Consider the following 17,250-nt stretch of genomic DNA (forward strand, 5'->3'; position numbering starts at 1 on the left):
TCCCATATTGACGAAAGCAAGGTTCAAGTTCTTATTAGAGTTTAAAGTTTCTGCATTTCAAATTAACCAAGTCTCCTTCTGCCTTTTACTCCTCTTACCAACACTTTTCTTGATGGCATTATTCATTTAAAGAATGAATATTCATCCAAGCATCATCAGAAAAGCAGATAGAACAGTAAATCTCAGAAGCTGTGCTGCAGCCCTACCCTGTCAGGGAGATTGCAAGGCACCAGTAAGAAATGCATCCAGCAGTTTGCAAAAGCTGTAACAGAGATCCCAGTGACCATTTGTCACACTCCTGTCACTGGAGATTTTTTTCTGTCATCCACTGATGAGAGATGCATTTTGATTGAAGTTATTTTATGTCCAGTGGTTCTGGAATCTCTTCTCATTTCAGCAGATTGACAAAAGAAACTTGCTGCTAAGTCAAAGTACATGACCATGGAACAAATACAGGTGACCTTAAAATCTGCTTTTATGATGCTTGGCATCAGGTAGAGGAAAGCTTTAGCAGCTGAAACACCTCCTGAGCAAAAGACAAGATTTTATTTCTCCCTTCTTCTCCTAAATTGGTCGGAGATCCCCTTGGGAAGCATCCTCCAGCCTCCAGTCAGGCCTTTCTCCTCTTCCCATGGAAATCCCTGATGCTCCACCTCAGCTATCTCAGAAATCCCTGCCTGCACCCCCCTGAGTGCTGCTGTCACCGTGTCACAGGTAGCTCTCAGTGGGGCACCTGACTGGAATCCCTGGGCATTCAATGCAAGCATTCACTCAGCTGAAACCAAAGTGAATTCTGAGTCTCAGAAGAGCTCAGTTTTAACTTGGTCAGCTTCCCAACCAATGCCATGACCCTGCCTTCAGTCTCCAGCACTGCAGACACAAAAAATGCAGCACTGGGAGTTGCTCCTGTCTGATTTTCAGTCTTTCTAGCAATCCAGCAGCCAGCAGCTCATACCTGAGCTCAACAGCAAGCAAACAGCAGCTGTATGTGGTGCAGCAACGTGACAGCTTCCCCACTGCCCCACTGAAATATCAGTGGTTTTTGCACCAGGATGGAAACAATGGCAGGAATCATTCAACCATTTAAAATACCTTTCACATTAAGCACGAGATGGAGATCAAAGTCATTTACAGGTCTGTGGGAAATGAACCTTGGAGAAAAGGCAATCAGTGGAAAAATGTCAAAGCTTAGCCTCAGATGGCTTGACTGTAACTATCTAGAGGAAACATCTCTCTAATAAGATTTTAAATAAGCAAACCAGGAGTTTAAGGATAGAACAAAGCCAAACCTCATCCAAGAAAAGCAAATGAAGGATGCACTGACCACAAAGCCAAGAAACTTTCTGTATTTTTGTAAGGATGCTCTGCCCTGCTCATCAGGCACCTGTTAATCATCCTGCTGCTCCTCTACTTCCAAAGGGATCCTGGAGCTTTTTAAAATCTGACATGGCATCTGTCAGCATCCATCAGTATCAGCCAAGTAGTGCAATTAATTTCATTTCCTGTCAAATGTTTGGTCTCTGAAGAGACCTCAAGCCCAAAACTAAGATTGGTACCAATCACTTGTCATTAATAGTATTCTAACCCCAAGAGAAAAGTAAGGATCCACTTCAGAATGGGAAGAAGCTGAACCTGAAGTGAAATGCCAGAAGAACACTGCAAGAAGAACAGTCTTCAAGACCCAGCAGCTAAGATATGTAAATGCAGAAATGGCAATTAGTCTCACAGCTGCACAGAGGTTTGATTTCACATCAAGCTGAATGCATGAATTCCCATCTGAACTCCATTCCCTGCCATGGGAGAAACTTTAACCTCTGTTAGCTTCCTTGAAAGAACAGATTCCCATTTCCACCTGGATCTTGGTGATTCAGAGCTTCAAGTGACCTCGTATAATTTCATGATGCTCAGGAAGGAGCACGCTCTACCCACATGTGTGTTATCACATCCACACATCAGTTTCTGTTCCAGAAGAATTTGTGAAAATGCAGAGATCTTTTCAAACAGTGCATTGGACATCTACTACAAGAATGGCCTCATATTTAAACTTTCCCTGACACTGAACTATTTATAGCCTCCTCCTGCTGCCACTGAAGGAATCTGATGACAGATCAAAGGTCAAAGAACTAATGATTTAAAACACATTCCAACCTGTTGATATAGTGTCTGCTTACATGACCCTGACTTCTTCCCAGTTCTTCAAGGGAGGAAGATTCGGTTCAAAGTCAAAGGATTACAGAGCATCCCAAAATCTAAACTGAGGAAGCCTCCCCCCTCCCTGTCAGGCTCACTGAACTGCAGATGGTGTAGCCTTGAAAAGTCATCACACAAAAATCCCAGACCTGTGCCTGGAACCTGAACATACCACTGAGGATTCTGCAAGTTAAGCTCCAGAGACATCTAACTGAAGAGAGGAAAATAACCACATTTATTTCATAATTAAGAAACTGCTTTATGCTGATTTATAACAATGTCTAAATAGAAGCTTAATGGTTTTTTCCTGTGGAATATTCTAGGTTTGTGGAATGCTTCCTGGATGCCAAGACTTGGCTTTGCCTTATAATTAGCAAGATTATTAGCAGGTAATTGCCTTTTGATATTTGATATCACTGTAGCATGTGAAATACTGATACACAGTGAAACATTTCCACCTGACCTTTATTCCACATAATTGCAGATATCCCATTCCTGGAAGTGTTCAAGGCCAGGCTGGACAGGGCTTTGAGCAACCTGTTCTAGTGATCTGGCAAGCTGGCCCACAGCAGAGGGGCTGGACTGTCATGATTTTAAAGTCCCTCCCACCCCAAACCATTCCAGGATTCTGTGATAGTGAGGACTAAAAAACTTAAGGACACCATCCATATTCTTATGGCAGGATTGCTTAATTATGAGATTAAATTTTTGTTTAGTCTACATTTCTCTAAAAAAAATCTAAGTTTTACAATTCATATATGACATCACAAATCTACTATTTGAAACATTCCTACCACAAACACTACAATATCTTGCTAAGATAATTCAGCCAATCTCTACATGCACCAAAATCAAGCTATGGAAACTTTTACATTGTTACTATGACAGCTTAAAGCTTTTTCTGTTAAGCAATACAGTGTACTCAAACCAGCTTTTCCCTCTAACCCAAAAGATGAATCACAGGCTTAATAATAAAGCCTTATTATAGCAATTTTGCTAGCCTCCAAGTTTCCTCTGCTAGTACATGCAATAGGGTAAAGTGAACTGTAATCAACTGACAATGGCAGAAAATGATCATTTGTATCAGATCACAATTTAAATTGAGATATTAAAATCTCTGCTCATGCACATTGTAATTTAGGGCCTGATCTCACACACATTTACATATGGAACAGCATTGCAGTGAGTAGTCTTAGTTTTTGCAGAAAAGTTATTCATGTACATAGATGCTTACAAGAAAAACTTTTACTTCTTCATAAGCCACTAATTAATTCTTGTTAATGGTAATGTTTATTTCAGACAAACTCAATGATGTCTCCAGCTCAACCTCCTCATCTAACCTTCTCTCAGCCTGCTGCTTCCATTGCCTTGTAAAGATTAACAATGTGGACTGGTAAGAGTAATGCACTCCTGCTAAAACAGACCTTAAAGCTTATTTATTACACCAGGAGGTAATGCAGAATCCTATTGAATTTGCATTTTTAACACAAACCAGTGTAATTCCCTGGCAAGGTAAGGGACTTTGTCAGGAAACAGCCAAAGACAACTGCTCTGAATGCTGTTCCTGGAGTGGCACTGCTAAATGTCTCTTATTCCTCCTCTGTCCCTGTTAACTCCAGCTCCCAGTCAGCTGCTGCCTGCCTGAAATTCTTTGCCTATCAGGAGGATGGCAGAGCTCACCTTCCTGGGGACAGCCACACCATTTTCAGCCTTTTTGTTTTCCTATCAGCTCTTGTCAGGAGCCACAAATAGAAGCGGCCGGCAGATAGGACCCAGCAGCTGGAGACACAGGGCTCTCCAAGGCAAACCCCAGCCAGCTCCATCTTATCTGGGGCCAAGGGAACACGTCAGTCAGTGCAGGTTTTACTGGTCATCTCTGGCAGGAAGCAGCTCCTCTGTTCTTAGAAAGATCCCAGAGATGGACAGAGCTCCTGGGGAGGGAGGGCGGCTGCCTGCTCTCGTTATGTGACGCACGAGCCTGTCCTGAGCTGGCTGATGCTCATGGAGATGAAAGTCACCATGCTCCTGCAGTGCCACTGCCACCACTGACATGCATGCAAAGCACTCATGGAGTGCCTAAGAGCCTTTGACACAGCCTAGGGGAGCAGCACTACAAGCACATCCAATACACTTAACAGTATGATGTAAAAGCGAAGTTGAGAGCGTGGACGTCAATAATAAAAAGGAATGTCAGACAGAGCAAAGAACAGGATCACACAAACTCTGTGACTCTATGACAGCCTTATCAAGAAATGGACTTTTCCCACATCTTCTAAGTCTGTGGGTAAAAGTTCAAACACTTTCAGCAGGTATGAAAACAGACAAGTGTGAGCTTGTTCAAGTCTTTCATGATGGGAGTTGCAGTCTCAAGAGCAAAGTTTAGTATACAAAAAAGAAAAGATAACTAAGCCACCTGTGGATGCAGCTGATACATCCTGGTCCCAGTATGTGTTGGTTTTGCTGCATAACACACTTTATAAACTGAGGGGGGGTCTAACTCCACCTGCTGTAGAGTTGCAGTCAGCTCAGGTAAAACATTCAGAACAGAACTTGGAGTAACCTCCTATACACAACCCTTTCCTTTCTCCTTGTGAAGACAAATGAACTCTAAAAAGATAACACTCAGATAACAAACCCAACTAATAAGGCACAGACTGAATGAACAGCATGAGAAAAGTCTCCAACATTCAGCTCTGGCCCTTCTCAGTTCAAACTGGATTTACTTTCCTCCATTTCCTTAACAAGCTAATGGTACAAATCATAGTTTCATTTCCCCCAGCAAGAATTATTTCTACAGCTCTCCCTTCTCTGATGATCTCCATGCAAGCACTCATAAGGTCAATATTATCACAGAATCTTAAACTGTCATCGTAAACAGAAGCTACAATAAGTTGAGACATTCCTCTAGGGAAGGAAAGAACAAAACCAGAAAAACTATACTAGTAAATCCAGTCTTGCAACAGAATAGTCAAAGCACAAAAGCAGCTTATGAGTAAGTAACTAAAACACAAGAGAAAGAAGAAAGTAGACCTCACCCCTCCTAAAAAAAGCAAGATTAATGTGGTGCATTCATCAGGACAACAATTCCAAAGCCCTGCTCCATCTGCCCACTTCTTTATCAGGAGTTCCTAAGGACTCTGTTTGCTGCCTGGCCTGAATTACCATTGTCCTTTGTGCCTCAAAGGGTCTCAGGTGGCCTGATGCTGAAAATATCCTAATCCAGTATCTTCTGTAAATTGAGACCACTACTCAGTATGGACAGGAACAAGAAAATAAACAAATAGTTGCTGGTTTTGAACTGCTCAAGGATTATATGGCATCAAGTACTGCTTGAAATACAGCAGCTGTAATAGAGAGACAGAGAGATGCATTTCCCCAAGCATTCCAGAAATAGGGCAGACTGAGCTCCACGGTGCCCTCTAGGATGGGCTGGTGCCACTCCAGACTGGCACAGACAAAATATGTTAATATCTAGGTGAAAGGTAAGCATTTTTTAAGTTATCAAGCTGTATCTAACTAAAAACCACAGTTAATAAACAATTTCTTAGATTCCAGACACTGATTTTTCAGCATACAAATAACTCAAGTGACCTTTTAAAGAAAACCATTAATAACATAGGAAAACAACTAGTTCTATTTTCTGCTATATTCCATATATTCAGGAAGCAGAAGAACAGAGCAACCACACAAGTATTCCACCCACATTTGGAACATAAAAAATATAACTGAAACTCAGGAACTGGGCTGGAGACACTATTCAAAGTCTGAATCTGAAGTATACAAGCTAGATATGGACTTTCAGAAAAGATAACTTGGGTTTAATAGAAATGAAAAACTACATGGTATTGGTTCCGCTGCTGTGCTTTACTTGCCCAGTTACTCGGATTTATTCCAGCACCTTTCTCCATGTTTGCCACCAGCTGTGCCACATTCACCTGGAGCCTGAATCCCTTTCTATGCTGTATCTACCCTGTGCTGAGCTGGGACTGAATGTGGCAGACAGTGGTTGCACACGGACCTGGGCATTTCTCCTTATTCTCACCTTTCATCCCACGTTTTGTGGTTACTCAATTCAGCCAACTCTGCATTGTTGCTCATTAAACAGAAACTCCATGAAGGAGCCAGGGCTGCCTCCTGCTCCGTGGCACCCATCTTCAAAGGCAATGAATTCAGAAAGCATAGTTTTACAATTATTTAATGCTTCATTAAACCTCTGTTTTGTAAAAAAACACAGTGAGTCTTTGTTGTGGTCACAGAGGGCTCAGTGGCATGAGCTGGAGGTGCCAAGAGCCTCTCAGGTCCTCCCTCTGTGGGATGGGCAGCACTACTCCCATTCCCAAGGCAGCTCCATGGCACAGAGCCTTAGAACACCTTTGCAGAACATTTCTGGTGGGTTTTTGAAAGCAGGTACTTTCAGCAGTAAATTGAGTACAAAGGACCTTAATTTTCATAACTATCCCTAATGAAAAACAGTCATTGCTATCAAGAGTTTTTAAAAAATTCCAGATCCTTGAAAAAGCACTTAGGCCAAAATTACAAAAAGATAGAATTTTCCTAAGTATCACCACCTTTCTTTACCCTTCCCACCTTCAAATCCTTCAGGTACTGAACAAAGAGAATATTTTTAATGGCATGTTGGCAGGAAGCACAGCCTCCCATCAGTGGTCCAAGGCACATTTGCACAAATGGAGTAATTTCTAACACATAAATATCCAGGTTTTACCTTTGCAGGTGAAGCATTTGATGTGGAAGTGTCTGGCTTGAACTCGGAGCACTTCACCTTTACAGGGCTCCCCACACTTGTGGCAGTGGATGACTGGCTTCTCAGAGGGGTGGTGGGGCTCCTGAGGATGGGCCACTGTAAAGAAAACAAACAAAAAATATTTCAACCCAAACAAGGAGTATTTTCTCCTATCCAAAACTCTGTGTTCCCAGACACTTTACACCATGTATCTGGCCACATTTTATGCTCATCTGAAGAGTTACCACCATTTTATTTCAATATAGTCTTTTTATAAATCAGTAATTTAAGACATTCACATCAGCTGCTGCTTCTTTCCATTGAGGCTGCTACAGAAGGATGAGGAAAAACTCCCTCCACAGTGTCAGTGCCACTGCCATTTTCTTTCCTAGAACACAAGTGTGTACAAACCATTGGATGAGCACACAAGGAAAGCACAAATTAATTTAATCCAAGAAGGTACATAACCCAAGCAAAAAGGATGGAAGAAAAGCAATTCCAAAACAAGTTCTGGGAAACCAGATGAACCAGATAGTGTGTATGCAAATGGCTACACTAAAAATAAACTACAAACATCTCCTTTTTGCTACAGCAGATACCTAATGCAGGGAAAGCACTCCTGAAGAGAAAAGAAGCCAATATTATTTGTCTCTAATCCCATCAATTCTGGCAGAAATTACTCTCTGCATGCAAATTAGAGATACTATGAATAGGCAGAAACTACCCATGTATTTGCAATATTGTCAGGGAGACATAATTCCAGGCACTGGTAATCACCTAACCACCCAGAGCAGAGCTTGGATAGGAACAGGAAAAGTTTGTGGATTTCATTGTTGTAATAAAAGTTTAATTGCTGCACATTTGGCTTCTGTAAAACATCTTTAACTTTCTCTTCAGATGTGGCAGCTTGGGACCCTAACAGAAGTGCATGGGTAAGCTGGAGCAAGATTTCATCTCAACTGAACTGTTTGAAGTGGAAAGCATTACCCAGAATGTTCCCAAACAAACCTATGTTCCTTCAATTCTCCCTCCCACATCCCATTCTAGCAGTAGGAAGCCTTTCTCCTTGTAATATTGTTCTCAAACTAGTGGTGCTCATCAGAACATTTCAGAGAAAACACACCTCTGCCCACACCTCTGTCTTTATACCACTCCTGTCCTACTTTTCCTGGCCTGCACAGGACTGAGTGCTGATACATCACTCTCACTGTCACTGGAAAACATCTTCAGAATTTTCTCGAGATCTTTTCCTTTCCTGATCACTTCCTGGCATCACCCCAGCCAGGACTATGCTGTTTTTCAGGTTACTGCTTATGCAGCAATATAACAGATACCTTGCTCATTTTACTGCACCAGATTCCCCCCCTTCTTCAGTGGATTTCTAAGGGAAAAGCTCCATGAAGTCTTTTTATATAATTCTCCCTTATAAATGCCTTACTGAAGAAATGCTGCTATCATTTTGCATTACATAAATACAAGATTAATAATAAAAAAGCTGAATATGTGATTAGGGGAGTAACAGAATCAAGAAGAGAGAATAAAAAAATATTCTAAGCAATTTCTGTTATAAGTCCAGCCAGCCTAATATGGTAACTGTTATGCTTTTCTTCCTATCACCACTCATATCTCCAACCCCAAACTTCAAAGAAAATGGTTGAATTCTTCTACTCAAGCTCAATGTTTTTAATACCTTTTTTTCTGGTAGCCTCACTTAAACTATTTCCCCTGAGCAGTTATTCAGCCCATCCTGGAGAACAGAATTCAGTGGGTAATGCCAACCAGTATTTCAATTAGCAGCTCCAGTGGAGTAAAAGCTCACTGAATGCCTTACCTTGAGTGAACCTCATCTAATAGTCTGCACTGCAATACTGTTTCTGGACTGGAAGTTATTATTACAAACAAAACTATTCACTGGCAACCAAGGAAATATATAGGAAAGAAAGGAAGGAAGAAAGGAAGGGAGGGAGGAAGTGTCGGAAGGAAGTGTCGGAAGGAAGGAAGGAAGAAAGAAAGAAAGAGAGAGAGAGAGAGAGAGAGAGAGAGAGAGAGAGAGAGAGAGAGAGAAAGAAAGAAAGAAAGAAAGAAAGAAAGAAAGAAAGAAAGAAAGAAAGAAAGAAAGAAAGAAAGAAAGAAAGAAAGAAAGAAAGAAAGAAAGAAAGAAAGAAAGAAAGAATAAAAAACAAACACAGGGAAGAGTGTTAACTAATTAAATTATTATGAGCAAAATTCCCTATCAGACCCATACAGCCTGAGATGGGCCTGATGAAAGTTGAAGTTAATAGTGTGGACTTTTAAAGTTGCTCACAAGAGGAAATGGATAAAGAATTTGGGAAAATGCTCTCTAAGGTTTATATGGTGCAATGTTAAATCTGTACCTGCAATATTCTGCTTATTCCATCTCACATGTGTAGGACACTCTGACATTCTGCACACCAGGTTCCAGATCTTCTGGTATTGATCTGAAACACAAGCCTCTGCTCTTTACAGCAGAGTAAATAACTATTTTCAAGGCTGGTCCAATGATGCAGCTTCTTTCCAGTTCTGCCTTTAAAGCCATTTAAATGAATACAAATACTGTTAGTTGCTATTTCCAGACTGATCTCTTAAGTGAAGCTAATTATGGTGCTTGTCTTACTGGCCTCCATTTAGCATTGTAGGTCAAAATTGAATAATTGACTTTCACCCTCCTGCAAGGAATTGCCTGTAAGCTTTTTCCTTTGGATGCACGCAACACACGCAAGGCTGTTCACTGGCAGAGGTGACCTTTCACAGTCACCAGGGAGGACTCAACAGGGAATTAAAGAAAAAACAAAGAGAAATACCTTTACAAGCAGTTTATTGGTATGTTTCTGACTCAAGTCCAGTCAGCTCACTGGACATGTCAGTTTTAAGCTGCTCTGGGTCTGAAAAGGTCAGAGTGAGGAGCTGGCTTCATCTCCTGGCAGGAATTTCCCACCTTGAGAGAGTCCCTATTTCAGGCTCTGCTGCACCAACCCTCCCCACCACAACTGCAGGGTATCTTCTCAGGCATCCCAGACTGCACATGATGTAATAAGGCAGCTCTAGATCGTGTCTGAGACAATTACAACAGACTCCAGACAGTATTATCACTGACAGGACATGGATTTAGAATCTGGATAACCCAGATTCCAACCCCTGCTCCACAACAGGTATCTGGGCTCTTTGGATGATGTCCCCTAACCCAAAAGGAATAAAGCCATGCAGTTAAGTTCAGCTAAGTCATTGAGCCTGGGACCTAAAATTAAAATTAAGTTACCTGAATGTTTTAATTTCTCTGTGTCTTCAGTAACTGTAACTCAGGTTAAGTATTTGCCAGCTCCAGTTTAAGGATGTGAACTGAAACCTGTCTCCACACAAAGCTGTCACATCCCAGTTCAGCCCAACTAGCATGACAAGGTGCATGGGTGCTTTTGTGCTGGGCACTGCCTAAAGACTTTTATTTTTTATTAATGAATAAAATCTCTGGTCAGAAAAACACAAAGAAAAACTTTTTAAGACAAGCTAGGTTGAGACTTCTACTCGAGACCAGCTTAAATGAATAATCAATGAATAATTAATGCTTTCTTGAACTCATTTAGGCTTCAAATAAGACACATCAATGTCCCATTAAATATCCAATTTACCCAGAGTAACACATACACTGACTGGGACAACTAGGAAGTCTGGATTACATAATTTAAGTCAGGACGAAATAAAAAGAACAGAAAAGAATCAATAGCACCTTCAGCTGTGAGGAAAACAGTCTTTGTCACTGGAGTTTTGCTTTGTGCTAACAACAACATTATTTTTGTCATTCCTTATGTTTCCTTGTGAAACAAGCAATGTTGATTTCATTACATTTTGCAACTGCACTATATGGATGTAAATCCAAAGCAGCTCCCACAGCTTGAGAGTACTTGTTACTGCATTTTATCTAAACATCTCAAAATAATCCCAGACCTGCAAAGAAATAATTAAAAACAAAAAGAGACAGAAAAGACCACAACCCAATGTTCATATGAGAAACCAAAGGCATTTTCTGTGCAAAATTAAAGACTTAATTTACTGTGCAAAGTTGAAGACTCTTCTGCTGGGGTGCTTTCTTTACAGCAGATCATTGTCTGAGGGTTTAAAAACAATTATTTTTTGTTGCATCAGCTAGAAATTAGACCTCAGTATTTGTAACAAACCTTTCTGAAATGGAAATTACAGCAACTAGCTCAAGAGTAAGCAGCTGAATAAAGAGATAGAGAAAACAATGAAAATAAATACTGCAGCCTTCTTTATTGATGATTCTCCCACTGAACACAGAACTGTTAGGAAATCAAAGGCTCAAGCTAAGGGATTGTTAGCTGCAGATTCTTGCTGGCAAGAGTCCATGGATCTGCTGCAAGCCAGGAAGTACCTTGGTTTTTAAGTCAAGAGTCCATGGATCTGCTGCAAGCCAGGAAGTACCTTGGTTTTTAAGTCAGAAGTCAGAAAAGCTTCTGGGAAACACCTTGCTATGGGAATGCTGCAAGGTGGAGTCAAAGAAAGTTATTTTTAGTTCAGTTCTACTCAAAAAAAAAGCTTCCTCTACATTTAAAAGTGACGATAATATGAGCTACTGCTCTTTTTAAAAGTGAATTTTTATCATTTTTCCATTTGCATGGATACCTCTACAAATAAACCTGAAGCTGTGCTCAGCCAACCCTACCCATGTTGTAGCATATGTAACTTCAAGCTTTATGCCAGGATACAGAATCTCTGTGCCTTTTAGCTCCACAACCTCTGGGCTCTGTTGCACAGCACTGAGAAAAGGCTGTGCTCACTGCAGCAAGGGCAAGGGGATTCTCAGAATGTCACGCAATTTTCATTTATATCTCAGGAGTGGCCTGACAGAGGCAGCATGTTCTCTGAAATGCTGATTTTCAGCTACTGTGTTTTCTTGGCTGGAGACTGAATTGAGGAGAAAAAAAATAAAGCACAGATGTAATGGTGTGAAACTACTTCAAGTTCTTTGCCTGTTTTAAAATTTCCTCACTTCTTTCTGCTTCTAGCAATAAAAGTAAAGGACTGTGCTTGAGATTGCCACAGCAGTAAATGCAACCAAAGCTTTCTACAGACAACTCTCTCTGTGCTGCCCATCTCTGTGTTACCTGACATGGCTTTGGAGATTTTGTCACAGCACATGTCACAGCTGAGATGGCCACGATACACAGAGTGTCACCATACAATGCCAGAAAGCTTCAACCCATACAGAGCATCACCAGACCACTTCAGCAGGCTGCAAGCACCTGCCCTTCTTGTTCTTCAGCCCAACCTTTTATCCCCTCCTGTTGATGCACTGCCCCTGTGTGCCCTCTGCTCCCTGTGGTGGTTGCTCAGTGCCCTGGGCACTCCCTGGCTCGTTGCTGTCAGTGCTGCTCACACTGTGCCCATTGGGGATGAGGGTCCCACATGCCCACTCCAAATTACCACAAACTGTGCCCCCACAGGCTCTGGTTTCTTAACTAATTTAGTTCAAAACTTGAAGGTTTAAAACCAAAATTCCCTCATTGTTTGATGGTGCCAAGCAGCTCCACTGTTGATGCAGCTGGGCAGCCCCTGCCTTGGGACAGGACACAGGGAGGCTGGTGGGCACTGTGCACAGGATGACAAGCTGGGAAAAAATATTTTCTGAGCTGAAAGATGCTGGAGACACCAGAGAATCAAGTTCAAGAAAGCAATCTCCCTTATCACTCCTCCTCCATGCTCTATTGTAAAGAGAGAAGTAATTTTCTCCCATCTTTTGTGTTTCTTTCAGAGATAAGAGCCTGTAACCCCAGTTTGTAAAGCCTGTCTGTCTATACCCCAGAGAGTCTCCAAGGAATTACTCTTTTGTAAAAGCACAGTGGAGACTAAGGAGGTACTGAAATATCTATTTAAAAGAAGGGGTGAAAATGCAGTGTCATTTTGCTTATCTGCAGACTCAGTTCTTGAATCTCAAATCTGTAAGAATCCTATCAGGAAAGGTGACCAAGCAGTGCCTGAGAGGGAAATCAAACCTCCCAGCTGCCAGGGACTGATAAAGATATTACTGCAGTCATCAGCCACAGGTATCTGACAGGGATCTTCAGGAATTCCAGGAAATCCTGGAAGGAGGCACTCCCATGAAGAGATACCAGGGAGCTGCTTGCCTACACATGTATGAGAAAGCCTAAGGGGAAATCCTGGACTGCAGCTGGCTCATACTACTGCCATTCAAATCAGATCTGAAGAAGCATTATAAAGCTCTTTCTTCCTGCAAATTTATCTGTATCACTCCTACAGTGTGCCAATTTGTCTCAAAATTATTTGTGCTGTCTACAGATATCCAGAATACCTATTTTTAAAACAAGGTAGAAAAAATAATCTCTAACTTGGTCACTTTTTGCCACAGTTTTAAAATGTTTTCTCACATTTTCCATAAAGTAGTATTATTTTTCCTTACAATTCATCTGCTGCTGAAAACAGCAGATGCAGAAGGGACCATGGCAGTGCAGCAGCTCCTTTGGCAGAATCAGTGCCCTGGTGGTGGTGAGGTGTGGCACTCAAACCCACAGGAGAGCACAGTGGGCTGGCCAGCGCACCCAGTACGAAATACTTTCATATTTTTAGATATACATAACCTATGGATAGAGCTGAAGCAGCTAAAAGAATTAAATACAAATATTTAGAGATACAAGTGCCAGGCAATAACCCAAAATATTAACAACTGTAATGTGAAATCAGTGAGAGACAACTCCTGTGTTATTTCCAAATGAAAATAAAAAGCTTTATGCCATGCACTCAAATGTGAAGAAAGGTGAGGAAATAATGACCTTTAAAAATACAGCACCGAAAAAAAAATCACAATTATTTCAAAGTTTCAGAACACAAGAGCAAGCATGCTTATTTTCTCTCTCTTTTTCCTGCTGTTTCCTATCCTCCTCCCACGCCTCTTTTTCTAGCTCAAGCTTTGATAATGCAATTAACTCCCCACAGAACAGCATACAAGATCAGGGCCTAAGGCCTCAGCCCTATAAAGATTTATGCATATGAATGGTTCAGTATTAAGTGAAATATTTAACACCAGCACCTGCTTGATCCTATCTGAAAAAAGATCACCTTCTCCAACACAGACAAAATAAAACAATGTAACTGTGATGGTTTTGCTATTAAAAGAAATGTGTTTGGTGGATCCAGTTTTCCAAGCCTTTGATAGTAGTTGAGAGATAAAATTAGGATGTGTTTATGTCGGGGTTATATCCTTATCTGGACACTGGTGATTTCACCACAGTTTCTGACAGTTTATAGCTTTAGTGCATAATTTTCAGAGTTTCCCAGTGAAAACTCCGGGAACATTCCCATGAATGTGGCATGAACAGGAAGCTCAGGATACCCAACTTTACTTTGGAGCCACCAGGAGCCTGAGAGGTTTCTCAGTTTGCCACCTGGAAACTGTGAACACATCAGTGCTAACCCAGCTCTGCAGCTCAGGGAAATTGCAGCAGCTCCACTGATGCTCTCCTCACCACAAAAGCACCAGAGCCTCTTCAGAAGAGTTTGTCATTCTCTAAAACAGCAGCAAGGAGGAGCTTCTGCCATGTCTGTCCACACATGTTTGCCTTTGATCACTTGGCAGGTGAATAAAAGCACATTCTGGAGCATCATCTATGCTTAGCAGGAACAAAAGCACCTGACAAAATTATTACGTTTGTATTTGCTTAAGGAAAATTATAATCCTTTCAAAGATGAGTAAAGAACAGCTTCTTAACTGAATATGGTCAGCTGTTGTTTTAAGCTTAGAGAGAAAAAGCAATGGGGAGTTTTAGAAGTATTTTCAGTAATGAAAAGGCACTAACCTTGCAATGAAGTATGCAGCAAACTAAGACATGCTGAGAAACAGATGATGATCAAACAAATGTTGACTGAGCCAAGCCAGTCTTTGAATCAAAACCTGCATTCCTGCATTACTCAACATAATTGTTAACAGATGGATTGCTGATTAGTGGTTAGCAAGCCAAAGGGGAGAGGCGCAAAGTGAATTAATTCTGCCATATTTCTACAGTAGTACAGAGTAATTTTTTACAAGACAGATCGCCATAAAAATTGGGTGATAAAGAGACAGTGAATCCAGACTGTCTTATCTGATGTTCTGGCAATGCCCTTCTGGATCTTCATCACATCCACCAAGGTTCTCTGCACTTGGTTCCACAACCAACTTACTGAGGGTCAAGACAATCAACTCACCCTTTGAAACTCCTTGCTGAAGGGCTGGAAGATCAGGCTAAACATTTGCTTCTCATACCCAACATCTGCAAGTCTCTAACAGTAGTAACTGTTGATAAGCCTTGTAAGTGGCAAAAAAATGAGTTATGCCTTCAACACACCTGACACAAGAAGATCATTCACTATTTCAAAAGAGTGATATTTTTCTAACATAGGATGGAGGTAATCAGAAATTCAAGAGCTCCTCAGCATACTCTGAGCAGCCATCTCATACATATCACTTGATGTCTCTACCTTTAAAAAATATCACAGAATAGTCTGAGGTGAAAAGGACCCACAAGGATCATCAAGACCAGTATCAAAACCTTACTCACAACAATGAATACACACAAGTGTCAAATTATTCAGTGCAAGTCCTGAAGGATCCTCAAGGCTACAGGAAAGCCAGTTGCTGAAGTTAGCAGAAAAAACAATTGCTTTTTCCAGACAGCATGGAAATTCTGGCTTACTGATGAGTGGTGGTTTCCCATAATAGCACTCAAATGTCTATCAGGCCTCTCAGCTACCCAAACAGCATCCCACGTGGGGATTCTGGCAACAAACTCATCACAGTTCCCCTCTGCATCCTCTTCAGAGGCTGCATGAGCATTCCATGCAGTAAAATGAATTAAATTTCCTTCTGAAGTAAGTCAATATAAAAATGCTAATTTTAATAATCAATTCTCCCACTGTTCATTCTGAGATTATCTGAGGAGGAACACTGACCTACATAGGCCAGTTGTCTCCCAGATGCTTTCAAAGCAGAATCTGTGGTAAAATCTCCTCTCAGTTACCACCACGAATCCCCCCAAGGGTTTTTTTCACAAGACCCTTGCAGGGACCTGTCCTCAGCCAACCCCTTTAAACCACAGAATCACTGTGCCCTGTGCTAAGAAATTCTCCTTCAATCAAGGACCTTGTAAATGCCCATCATTCAGAACCACCCTCACTTGTGGCATTTCTGAGCTACACAGCCTCAGACTAAAACTAGACACCACAGAAATGAGCAACATAAATCTTCCCAGGGCTCCTGATTCCCAGGGTAGCTGGCCACGTACAGAGCTGATAAACCAGACATTTCAGAAGCCCTGCCCTGTGCTCATTTGCACCCAGACCACTCAAAAACATTGCAGCATAGAACTCAGTTTCTATTAAAAAATAAATAATGGTGCTCCTAAAGACCATCAGGTGTTAACGTTAGATGGTAAATGGACTATCACAGGGAAAGCACTGACCAACACCCTGAACACAGCCTGCTCCTCTGGCTGGCATCTCCACTGCTGGATAGCAAGCAGACACCCTCAAATCCATCAAATCCTGTTTTGAGGTGCCTTTGGAGAAAAGAAAATATAAATGCAACTGCTTCTTTGAACAAACAAGTAATTAATTGACTCTTGTTCGATCCAGCAGTAATGAAAACTACCACTCAATGTTCTGCAAGGCTTCATTTCTATTTGGATCACTTCTTTAATTTGGTATAATTTTAAGATACTGCTTCTTAACCAGATCCTGAACTGAAACAGAGCTCCACAATACTGCCCTGTAGATTACAGTGATGTATGATGCTGAAATGGTACCAACAGCAGTGGGAATTAGGGAGTTACCCACCCTTTTGCGAGTGTTTACAGAACCTGTTTTTCTCTTGTATAGCATAAGAACACCAACATTTCACTTCTGAACAGCTGATATTAATTATAGATCATGTACATAATTGATTGACACAAGGCTTTATAATTTCTGGGTTTATAGCCCTTTATGAACAGTGCATATAAAATCCAGAATTATTTCTCTTGTTGTCTCTTAGAACACAAAATGACCACCATTAATAAAATACATGAGCTTTTTTATTTAAAAACATCACACAGCCTCTAAAAATATTGTCCCACTTTGGGACAATAGTGAAGCACTTAGCTTTAATTCCCAGTGATTCAATTAGACTCAACAAGACACTCTGCTGAACAGAATAGGCTTAAGACAATGCCTAAGTGTTCTCCTTAGACAGATCCCTAGTGAGCCTGAAAGTCATCCAGGCTCAACCAAGGCAAGGATTAATTATTCTTTTGGGGATA

General features: G+C 41.2%; 1 protein-coding gene across 3 annotated transcripts in view; it reads right to left on the minus strand.

Moving 5' to 3' along the window:
• Window positions 1-17,250, minus strand: part of ABLIM1 (actin binding LIM protein 1) — a 140,180-nt gene that overhangs the window by 88,710 nt on the left and 34,220 nt on the right. For all 3 annotated transcript variants that reach the window (XM_058810511.1, XM_058810510.1, XM_058810509.1), the window contains exon 2: window positions 6,914-7,048. In XM_058810511.1, the coding sequence (XP_058666494.1) occupies window positions 6,914-7,048 (135 nt within the window). The remainder of the gene's footprint in view (window positions 1-6,913; window positions 7,049-17,250) is intronic.

The sequence above is a fragment of the Ammospiza caudacuta genome, chromosome 9 (assembly GCF_027887145.1).
Source record: "Ammospiza caudacuta isolate bAmmCau1 chromosome 9, bAmmCau1.pri, whole genome shotgun sequence".
NCBI classification, from domain to species: Eukaryota; Metazoa; Chordata; class Aves; order Passeriformes; family Passerellidae; genus Ammospiza; species Ammospiza caudacuta.